Below are 12,421 nucleotides of genomic sequence, written 5' to 3' on the forward strand. Positions count from 1 at the left end.
GAAAGTATTCATACCCCTTAAGTGTTTCTACATTTTGTTATCTTACAGACAGAATTTTAAAATGGATTCAATTGAAATGTTGTGTCACCACAATACCCCATAGTGTCAAAGTGGAATTATGTTTTTAGACATTTTTACAAATTAATGAATAGCTGAAATGTCTTGAGTCAATAAGTATTCAACTCCTTTGTTATGGCAAAGCCTAAATAAGTTCAGGAGTAAACATGTGACTGACTGGCACGATTCGGTCTCATCTAGTAACATTTGAAATTGTGTTTTTTACATTGGATAAAAGTAGAGACTCGGAGCTAGAAAATGGTATATCATATACTACAGTTGAGGAACAATGGGAAAGTAATTCTGCTTTGAAAGTTGATTAACTTGTAAACACACTTTTGAGAAAATGGCCCTTGAATGTTTTGTGAGCTCGTTCAGAGCTCACACTGGACGCTCTGGCCGAGGAGTAGTTACAACAGCAGTCAAGAACCCAAACTAACTGGCTAACGTTGGCTAACTTGCTAGCTACTTCCAGACACAACACCTCACTCTGACCATTTTACTTTCCCTAGCAGAGCTGGTTAGGCTGTTTTCATGTTATCCAGAGCATTGGTGACTTGCATAGTGGAGTCTTTTGTTTAGACATGTAGCTAGCTAGCTAAACAATGAACCATAATCCCAACTCATAACGTTACTACCCTGCATGAATCTGTAGGTAGCTAACCAAAACAGGTTCAATGTTAGCTAACTAGCTAACATTAGGCTGTAACTAGCAATGCAAATGGCTCTGAGATACAAATAATATTACTACACAGATCATACAGGTAATGTTAGCTAGTGAGCCAGTCAGCTAATGTTAGCTTTAACCTTTTGTGACTAGGGGGCAGTATTTTCATTTTTGGAAAAATAACGTTCTCGTAGTAAACGGGATATTTTGTCAGAACAAGATGCTAGAATATGCATATAATTGACAGCTTAGGATAGAAAACACTCTAAAGTTTCCAAAACTGTACAAATATTGTCTGTGAGTATAACAGAACTGATATTGCAGGCGAAAGCCTGAGAAATCCAATACGGAAGTGCCTCATGTTTTGAAAGCGCTGCGTTCCAATGCGTCCCCATTCAGCTGTGAATGGGCTATCAACCAGCTTACACTTTCTACGTATTCCCCAAGGTGTCTACAGCATTGTGACGTAGTTTTACGCATTTCTGTTGAAGAATACCCTTAGGGGGCTACATTGCGCAAGTGGTCACCTGATGGCTCCCAGAGTGACTCTCGCGTAAAATACAGAGGTAGCCATTATTCCAATCGGTCCTACTGAAAAACTAATTGTCCCAACGGATATATTATCGAATATATATTTGAAAAACACCTTGAGGATTGATTATAAACAACGTTTGCCATGTTTCTGTCAATATTATGGAGCTAATTTGGAATATTTTTCGGCGTTTTCGTGACTACAATTTCCGGGCGATTTCTCAGCCAAACGTGAAGAACAAATGGAGCTATTTCGCCTACAAAAATAATATTTTTGGAAAAAAGGAACATTTGCTATCTAACTGGGAGTCTCGTGAGTGAAAACATCCGAAGCTCATCAAAGGTAAACGATTTAATTTGATTGCTTTTCTGATTTTCGTGACAAGGTTGCCTGCTGCTAGCAAGGCATAATGCTATGCTAGGCTATCGATAAACTTACACAAATGCTTGTCTAGCTTTGGCTGTAAAGCATATTTTGAAAATCTGAGATGACAGGGTGATTAACAAACGGCTAAGCTGTGTCTCAATATATTTCATTTGTGATTTTCATGAATAGGAATATTTATGTCGGTTGCGTTATGCTAATTAGTGTCAGTCGATGCGGGATCACTAGTTAACTTGAAATGAAAACGACTTTCTGTGTGTTCTCTTTTCGACTGGATATCTGCATATTTGCAATCAAACGACAGAAATTTCTACATCTCCTTAGCTATCGTACTCTGATTCCACTGATTTCAAAACTCAGTCCTCCAGAAAGTGGAAAGCAACACTTTTGCAGTTCTACTACGTGATATCTTTATAAAAAAAAGCCACATTAGAAAGACAGAAGAGTGCGACATGGCAGACCAATCTGAACTCATCTCTCGGCAATGCCAGCCCATCCATTATCTCAGCCAATCATGGCTAGCGGGAAGGTTCCTTCCTTTTTCTGTGGTTAAAACAACTAGGCTGGTAATTTAACATTTTTATTCGTTTTTACAGATGGCATACAAGTGAGTTAAGGCACATGAAAGTTCAAATGTTCCAGAAGGCATTTCTGACAACAACAAAAATAATTTTTATTTAAAAAAAAATGTTTAAAGTTGACTTTCAAATGTCTCTCCTGTGAGGTAGTGACCCACGACATACGCCTAGTTTCCTGAAACGAATCACAAATGTGCTCAACAAGTCACATAATAAGTTTCATGGACTCACTCTGTGTGCAATAATAGTGTTTAACATGATTTTTGAATGACTGTAAGGTACCTCAGTCGAGCAGTGGATTTCAAACACAGATTCAACGACAAAGACCAGGGAGGTTTTACAATGCCTCGCCGAGGGAGGACACCTATTGGTAGATGGGTGAATATCCCTTTGAGCATTGTGAAGTTATTAATTACACTCTGGCTGATGTATCAATACACCCAGTCACTACAAAGATACAGGCGTCCTTCCTAACTCAGTTGCCGGAGAGGAAGGAAACCGCTCAGGGATTTCATCATGTAACAAATGTTAACTTTAAAACAGTTACAGAGTTTAATGGCTACGATAGTTAATCAACAATGATAACCTGAATGACAGAGTGAAAAGAATGAATCTTGTACAGAATAACAATATTCCAAAACATGCTTCCTGTTTCCAACACGGCACTAAAGTATTACTGAAAAACATATGGCTTTATGAATACAAAGCGTGTACTGTATGTTTGGGAACAAATCCAACACAACATCACTGAGTACCACTCTTTATATTTTCAAGCATGGTGGTGGCTGTATCATGTTATGAGTATGCTTGTCATCGGCAAGGACTAGTGAGTTTTTTTTGCTCATATTTTTTTACAATAAACACAAACATACATCGACAAAAACAATAGACAATGTAACATTTACATGCATACATTTCAACAAACATTAATAACATAACAGATTTTTTATTGAAATAAAAAAATAAAATAAATCTGTCTAGCGACAGAAACAACGTAACACAATCTGAAGTGATATGGGGCAGAGTCTTACAAGTTATTAGAAACAACATTTGGTGTTGATATTGTGGGAACGTGTGGGTCTGAGCAAGTGTGATGTCATTCATGTTTGTTGACTAGGGAGTTTAAGGATAAACATAAACATACTGGAGTTAAGCTGAGGGGGAAAAAAAAAAACTCTGGAGGAAAACCTGGTTCAGTCTGCTTTCCACCAGACATTGGGAGAAGAAATTCACCTTTCAGCAGGACAATAACCTAAAAACACAAAGGCCAAATCTACACTGGAGTCGCTTACCAAGACGACACTGAATGTTCCCTAGTGGCCTAGTTACAGTTTTGACTTAGAGATGCACTATGCACTAAATTGCTCCAAAAATAGTTTGTCCTAATTTCAGTTTATGTGACAAATATAAAGGAATATGTTGTAGAGAATCAGTGTACCATCTAAACCGTTGTGAAATATATTTTCAATAACCCCCAAAAAATATTTAGTTTTCAGCTCTTTGAAGCTGGTGTACAAAACCGAAAGTAAAAGACATGAAAACTAAATTTAAGAACGGGAAGCATAGAAATAACGTACATGGAACAGATCTACAGCTTCTTAGACTGGCTTTCAATGAGAATGACTGATCTATAACACACATTTCTATGTGCATTTGGTCCGGTCGCCCCAAAAAGTTACAGGTTTAAATCGGCTTGAAAATGGCTGTCTAGCAATGATCAACAAACAACTTGACAGAGCTTAAAGAATTGTAAAATTAATCATGTGCAAATATTGTACAATCCAGGTGTGCAAAGCTCTTAGAGACTTACCCAGAAAGCCTCACAGCTCTTAGAGACTTACCTAGAAAGACTCACAGCTCTTAGAGACTTACCCAGAAAGACTCACAGCTCTTAGATACTTACCCAGAAAGCCTCACAGCTCTTAGATACTTATCCAGAAAGCCTCACAGCTCTTAGAGACTTATCCAGAAAGACTCACAGCTCTTAGAGATTTACCTAGAAAGACTCACACCTCTTAGAGACTTACCCAGAAAGACTCACAGCTTTTAGAGATTTACCCAGAAAGACTCATAGCTTTTAGAGATTTACCCAGAAAGACTCACAGCTCTTAGAGACTTAGAGACACAGCTGTAATCGCTGCCAAAGGTGCTTCTAACATCTATTGACTCAGGGTTGAACATTTATGTCATCAAGAAAGTGTTTTATTTTTCATCTTTTAGAAAATTTTGAATTTTTCTTCCACTTTGACATTACATAGTATTTTGTGTAGATCGTTGACACGAAATGACAATGAGATCCATTTTAATCCCACTGTGTATTGAATCCATTTTAATCCCACTATGTATTGAATCCATTTTAATCCCACTATGTATTGAATCCATTTTAATCCCACTATGTATTGAATCCATTTTAATCCCACTGTGTATTGAATCCATTTTAATCCCACTATGTATTGAATCCATTTTAATCCCACTGTGTATTGAATCCATTTTAATCCCAGTGTGTATTGAATCCATTTTAATCCCACTGTGTCTTGAATCCATTTTAATCCATCTATGTCTTGAATTCATTTTAATCCCACTATGTCTTGAATCCATTTTAATCCCACTGTCTTGAATCCATTTTAATCCCACTATGTATTGAATCCATTTTAATCCCACTGTGTATTGAATCCATTTTAATCCCAGTGTGTATTGAATCCATTTTAATTCCACTGTGTCTTGAATCCATTTTAATCCATCTATGTCTTGAATTCATTTTAATCCCACTATGTCTTGAATCCATTTTAATCCCACTGTCTTGAATCCATTTTAATCCCACTATGTCTTGAATCCATTTTAATCCCACTGTCTTGAATCCATTTTAATCCCACTATGTATTGAATCCATTTTAATCCCACTATGTATTGAATCCATTTTAATCCCACTATGTATTGAATCCATTTTTATCCCACTATGTATACCTTGAATCCATTTTAATCCCACTATGTATTGAATCCATTTTAATCCCACTATGTATTGAATCCATTTTAATCCCACTATGTATTGAATCAATTTTTATCCCACTATGTATGCCTTGAATCCATTTTAATCCCACTATGTATGTCTTGAATCCATTTTAATCCCACTGTGTATGCCTTGAATCCATTTTAATCCAACTATGTCTTGAATCCATTTTAATCCCACTATGTATTGAATCCATTTTAATCCCACTATGTATTGAATCCATTTTTATCCCACTATGTATACCTTGAATCCATTTTAATCCCACTATGTATTGAATCCATTTTAAGCCCACTATATATTGAATCCATTTTAATCCAACTATGTCTTGAATCCATTTTAATCCCACTATGTATTGAATCCATTTTAAGCCCACTATATATTGAATCCATTTTAATCCAACTATGTATTGAATCCATTTTAATCCCACTATGTAACACAACCAAATGTGTAAAAAGGTGTGAATACTTTCTGAAGGCTCTGAAGATAAAGAAGATCAACATATTATCTATCACCTGTCCGTCCGCCCGCCCGCCCGCCCGCCCTCTCTCTCTCCTCAGTGTCTCTGAGTGCTGTGTCTGTCTGTGTTCTCTCCTCAGTGTCTCTGAGTGCTGTGTCACGCCCTACTCCCTGCTGGGCCTGACGTCGGTGGTGTCTTACCTGGGCCTGGGGCTGCTCAACCTCACCAAGTTCTACCTGGGGGGCTACACTGCAGTACAGAATGACAACGTCATGCACAGGTGGGCTGGGGGGTTGGGTTACACAAGGCAGGTGTCTAGGACTGCATCCCAAATGGCACCCTATTCCCTATATAGTACACTACTGTTGACCAGGGTCCTATTCCCTATATAGTACACTACTGTTGACCAGGGTCCTATTCCCTATATAGTACACTACTGTTGACCAGGACCCTATATAGAACACTACTGTTGACCAGAGCCCTATTCCCTATATAGTACACTACTGTTGACCAGGGCCCTATTCCCTATATAGTACACTACTGTTGACCAGGGCCCTATTCCCTATATAGTACACTACTGTTGACCAGGGTCCTATTCCCTATATAGAGCACTAATGTTGACCAGGACCCTATTCCCTATATAGAACACTACTGTTGACCAGGGCCCTATTCCCTATATAGAACACTACTGTTGACCAGGGCCCTATTCCCTGTATAGAACACTACTGTTGACCAGGGCCCTATTCCCTATATAGTACACTACTGTTGACCAGGGCCCTATTCCCTATATAGAACACTACTGTAGACCAGGACCCTATATAGTACACTACTGTAGACCAGGACCCTATATAGAACACTACTGTAGACCAGAACCCTATATAGAACACTACTGTTGACTAGGACCCTATATAGAACACTACTGTAGACCAGGACCCTATATAGAACACTACTGTTGACCAGGACCCTATATAGAACACTACTGTAGACCAGGACCCTATATAGAACACTACTGTTGACCAGGACCCTATATAGAACACTACTGTAGACCAGGACCCTATATAGAACACTACTGTAGACCAGGACCCTATATAGAACACTACTGTAGACCAGGACCCTATATAGAACACTACTGTTGACTAGGACCCTATATAGAACACTACTGTAGACCAGGACCCTATATAGAACACTACTGTAGACCAGGGCCCTATATAGAACACTACGGTAGACCAGGACCCTATATAGAACACTACTGTAGACCAGGGCCCTATATAGAACACTACTGTTGACTAGGACCCTATATAGAACACTACTGTAGACCAGGACCCTATATAGAACACTACTGTAGACCAGGACCCTATATAGAACACTACTGTAGACCAGGACCCAATATAGAACACTACTGTAGACCAGGACCCTATATAGAACACTACTGTTGACCAGGACCCTATATAGAACACTACTGTAGACCAGGACCCTATATAGAACACTACTGTTGACCAGGACCCTATATAGAACACTACTGTAGACCAGGACCCTATATAGAACACTACTGTTGACCAGGACCCAATATAGAACACTACTGTTGACCAGGACCCTATATAGAACACTACTGTTGACCAGGACCCTATATAGAACACTACTGTTGAACAGGACCCTATATAGAACACTACTGTAGACCAGGACCCTATTCCCTATATAGAACACTACTATTGACCAGGACCCTATATAGAACACTACTGTAGACCAGGACCCTATTCCCTATATAGAACACTACTGTTGACCAGGACCCTATATAGAACACTACTGTAGACCAGGACCCTATATAGAACACTACTGTTGACCAGGACCCTATATAGAACACTACTGTAGACCAGGACCCTATTCCCTATATAGAACACTACTGTAGACCAGGACCCTATATAGAACACTACTGTAGACCAGGACCCTATTCCCTATATAGAACACTACTGTTGACCAGGACCCTATATAGAACACTACTGTAGACCAGGACCCTATATAGAACACTACTGTTGACCAGGACCCTATATAGAACACTACTGTAGACCAGGACCCTATATAGAACACTACTGTTGACCAGGACCCTATATAGAACACTACTGTAGACCAGAGCCCTATTCCCTATATAGAACACTACTGTTGACCAGGACCCTATATAGAACACTACTGTAGACCAGGACCCTATATAGAACACTACTGTTGACCAGGACCCTATATAGAACACTACTGTAGACCAGAGCCCTATTCCCTATATAGAACACTACTGTTGACCAGGACCCTATATAGAACACTACTGTAGACCAGGACCCTATATAGAACACTACTGTTGACCAGGACCCTATATAGAACACTACTGTTGAACAGGACCCTATATAGAACACTACTGTTGACCAGGACCCTATATAGAACACTACTGTAGACCAGGACCCTATATAGAACACTACTGTTGACCAGGACCCTATATAGAACACTACTGTTGACCAGGACCCTATATAGAACACTACTGTTGACCAGGACCCTATATAGAACACTACTGTAGACCAGGACCCTATATAGAACACTACTGTTGACCAGGACCCTATATAGAACACTACTGTTGACCAGGACCCTATATAGAACACTACTGTAGACCAGGACCCTATATAGAACACTACTGTTGACCAGGACCCTATATAGAACACTACTGTAGACCAGGACCCTATATAGAACACTACTGTAGACCAGGACCCTATTCCCTATATAGAACACTACTGTAGACCAGGACCCTATATAGAACACTACTGTAGACCAGGACCCTATATAGAACACTACTGTTGACCAGGACCCTATATAGAACACTACTGTTGACCAGGACCCAATATAGAACACTACTGTAGACCAGGACCCTATATAGAACACTACTGTTGACCAGGACCCTATATAGAACACTACTGTTGACTAGGACCCAATATAGAACACTACTGTTGACCAGGACCCTATATAGAACACTACTGTTGACCAGGACCCTATTCCCTATATAGTACACTACTGTAGACCAGGACCCTATATAGAACACTACTGTTGACCAGGACCCTATATAGAACACTACTGTTGACCAGGGCCCTATATAGAACACTACTGTTGACCAGGACCCTATATAGAACACTACTGTTGACCAGGACCCTATTCCCTATATAGAACACTACTGTAGACCAGGGCCCTATTCCCTATATAGTACACTACTGTAGACCAGGACCCTATATAGAACACTACTGTTGACCAGGACCCTATATAGAACACTACTGTTGACCAGGGCCCTATATAGAACACTACTGTAGACCAGGACCCTATATAGTACACTACTGTAGACCAGGACCCTATATAGAACACTACTGTAGACCAGGACCCTATATAGTACACTACTGTAGACCAGGACCCTATATAGAACACTACTGTAGACCAGGACCCTATATAGAACACTACTGTTGACCAGGACCCTATATAGAACACTACTGTAGACCAGGACCCTATATAGAACACTACTGTTGACCAGGACCCTATATAGAACACTACTGTTGACCAGGGCCCTATATAGAACACTACTGTAGACCAGGACCCTATATAGAGCACTACTGTAGACCAGGACCCTATATAGAGCACTACTGTAGACCAGGACCCTATATAGAACACTACTGTTGACCAGGGCCCTATATAGAACACTACTGTTGACCAGGGCCCTATATAGAACACTACTGTTGACCAGGACCCTATATAGAACACTACTGTAGACCAGGACCCTATATAGAACACTACTGTAGACCAGGACCCTATATAGAACACTACTGTAGACCAGGGCCCTATTCTCTTCTGCAGTGCACTATAGAGGGAATACAGAATCAGCAATACTTCTTGACTCTGTTTCATTATGTGGTTGAATTTCTCTCAGGAGCACCATTACAAGTATTAGTGTGTGTGTGTGTCTGTGTGTGTGTGTGTGTGTGTACGTGTCTGTCTGTGCGTGTCTGTGTGTGTGTGTGTGTGCGTGTCTCTGTCTGTGTGTGTGTTTCCCCCACCAGAGGAGTGACTGAGGGGGTAACGTTGAGTCTGTGTGTCTGTGTGTCTCCCCACCAGAGGAGTGACTGAGGGGGTAACGTTGTGTGTCTCCCCACCAGAGGAGTGACTGAGGGGGTAACGTTGTGTGTCTCCCCACCAGAGGAGTGACTGAGGGGGTAACGTTGTGTGTCTCCCCACCAGAGGAGTGACTGAGGGGGTAACGTTGTGTGTCTCCCCACCAGAGGAGTGACTGAGGGGGTAACGTTGTGTGTCTCCCCACCAGAGGAGTGACTGAAGGGGTAACGTTGTGTTTCTCCCCACCAGAGGAGTGACTGAGGGGGTAACGTTGAGTCTGTGTGTCTCCCCACCAGAGGAGTGACTGAGGGGGTAACGTTGTGTGTCTCCCCACCAGAGGTGTGACTGAGGGGGTAACGTTGTGTTTCTCCCCACCAGAGGAGTGACTGAGGGGGTAACGTTGTGTTTCTCCCCACCAGAGGAGTGACTGAGGGGGTAACGTTGTGTTTCTCCCCACCAGAGGAGTGACTGAGGGGGTAATGTTGTGTTTCTCCCCACCAGAGGAGTGACTGAGGGGGTAACGTTGAGTCTGTGTGTCTCCCCACCAGAGGAGTGACTGAGGGGGTAACGTTGTGTGTCTCCCCACCAGAGGTGTGACTGAGGGGGTAACGTTGAGTCTGTGTGTCTCCCCACCAGAGGAGTGACTGAGGGGGTAACGTTGTGTTTCTCCCCACCAGAGGAGTGACTGAGGGGGTAACGTTGAGTCTGTGTGTCTCCCCACCAGAGGAGTGACTGAGGGGGTAACGTTGTGTTTCTCCCCACCAGAGGTGTGACTGAAGGGGTAACGTTGAGTCTGTGTGTCTCCCCACCAGAGGAGTGACTGAGGGGGTAACGTTGAGTCTGTGTGTCTCCCCACCAGAGGAGTGACTGAGGGGGTAACGTTGTGTGTCTCCCCACCAGAGGAGTGACTGAGGGGGTAACGTTGTGTTTCTCCCCACCAGAGTTGTGACTGAAGGGGTAACGTTGTGTGTCTCCCCACCAGAGGAGTGACTGAGGGGGTAACGTTGTGTGTCTCCCCACCAGAGGTGTGACTGAAGGGGGTAACGTTGTGTTTCTCCCCACCAGAGTTGTGACTGAAGGGGTAACGTTGTGTGTCTCCCCACCAGAGGAGTGACTGAGGGGGTAACGTTGTGTGTCTCCCCACCAGAGGTGTGACTGAAGGGGTAACGTTGTGTGTCTCCCCACCAGAGGTGTGACTGAGGGGGTAACGTTGTGTTTCTCCCCACCAGAGGTGTGACTGAAGGGGTAACGTTGTGTGTCTCCCCACCAGAGGTGTGACTGAAGGGGTAACGTTGTGTGTCTCCCCACCAGAGTTGTGACTGAAGGGGTAACGTTGTGTGTCTCCCCACCAGAGGAGTGACTGAGGGGGTAACGTTGTGTGTCTCCCCACCAGAGGTGTGACTGAAGGGGTAACGTTGTGTGTCTCCCCACCAGAGGTGTGACTGAGGGGGTAACGTTGAGTCTGTGTGTCTGGGTGTCTCCCCACCAGTGGTGTGACTGAAGGGGTAACGTTGTGTGTCTCCCCACCAGAGGTGTGACTGAAGGGGTAACGTTGTGTTTCTCCCCACCAGAGGTGTGACTGAGGGGGTAACGTTGAGTCTGTGTGTCTCCCCACCAGAGGAGTGACTGAGGGGGTAACGTTGTGTTTCTCCCCACCAGAGGAGTGACTGAGGGGGTAACATTGTGTTTCTCCCCACCAGAGGAGTGACTGAGGGGGTAACGTTGTGTTTCTCCCCACCAGAGGAGTGACTGAAGGGGTAACGTTGTGTTTCTCCCCACCAGAGGAGTGACTGAGGGGGTAACGTTGAGTCTGTGTGTCTGTGTGTCTCCCCACCGGTGGAGTGACTGAGGGGGTAACGTTGTGTGTCTCCCCACCAGAGGAGTGACTGAGGGGGTAACGTTGTGTGTCTCCCCACCAGAGGAGTGACTGAGGGGGTAACGTTGTGTTTCTCCCCACCAGAGGAGTGACTGAAGGGGTAACGTTGTGTTTCTCCCCACCAGAGGAGTGACTGAGGGGGTAACGTTGAGTCTGTGTGTCTGTGTGTCTCCCCACCGGTGGAGTGACTGAGGGGGTAACGTTGAGTCTGTGTGTCTCCCCACCAGAGGAGTGACTGAGGGGGTAACGTTGAGTCTGTGTGTCTGTGTGTCTCCCCACCAGAGGTGTGACTGAAGGGGTAACGTTGCTGCTGCTGGCTCTTCAGACGGGTCTTTTAGACATGCAGGCTCTGCAACGCACCTTCCTCCTCAGTATCATCCTCTTCATCGTCGTCACCTCCACTCTGCAGTCCATGATAGAGATCACAGACCCCATCATCCTGGCCCTGGGGGCGTCTAGAAACAGGTACAGTCAATAGCTTAAGAGCAGTCACACATGTTCTGGCTCAAAATGGTATGTATCGTTGTACACTGATTCTCTACCCCCCCCCAAGCCATAAGGCTGCTGAACAATGAATCAAATGGCCACCGGACAATTTACATTGTACACTGCTGCTACTCGCTGTTTATTATCTAGGCATAGTTACTTCACCAAATTACCTCAACTAACCTATAACCCTGCACACTGACTCTGTATATCGCCTCGTTATTTTATTCTGTTACTTTTTAGAATGTTTTAC

At 43.1% G+C, this 12,421-nt stretch overlaps 1 protein-coding gene across 2 annotated transcripts in view; it reads left to right on the top strand.

Moving 5' to 3' along the window:
* The window catches only part of LOC139383326 (RING finger protein 145-like), a 34,843-nt gene that overhangs the window by 6,201 nt on the left and 16,221 nt on the right, over window positions 1-12,421 (top strand). For both annotated transcript variants that reach the window (XM_071127816.1, XM_071127817.1), the window contains 2 exons: window positions 5,821-5,961; window positions 11,965-12,147. In XM_071127816.1, the coding sequence (XP_070983917.1) occupies window positions 5,821-5,961; window positions 11,965-12,147 (324 nt within the window). The remainder of the gene's footprint in view (window positions 1-5,820; window positions 5,962-11,964; window positions 12,148-12,421) is intronic.

Source organism: Oncorhynchus clarkii, chromosome 25 (genome assembly GCF_045791955.1).
Source record: "Oncorhynchus clarkii lewisi isolate Uvic-CL-2024 chromosome 25, UVic_Ocla_1.0, whole genome shotgun sequence".
Lineage (NCBI taxonomy): Eukaryota > Metazoa > Chordata > Actinopteri > Salmoniformes > Salmonidae > Oncorhynchus > Oncorhynchus clarkii.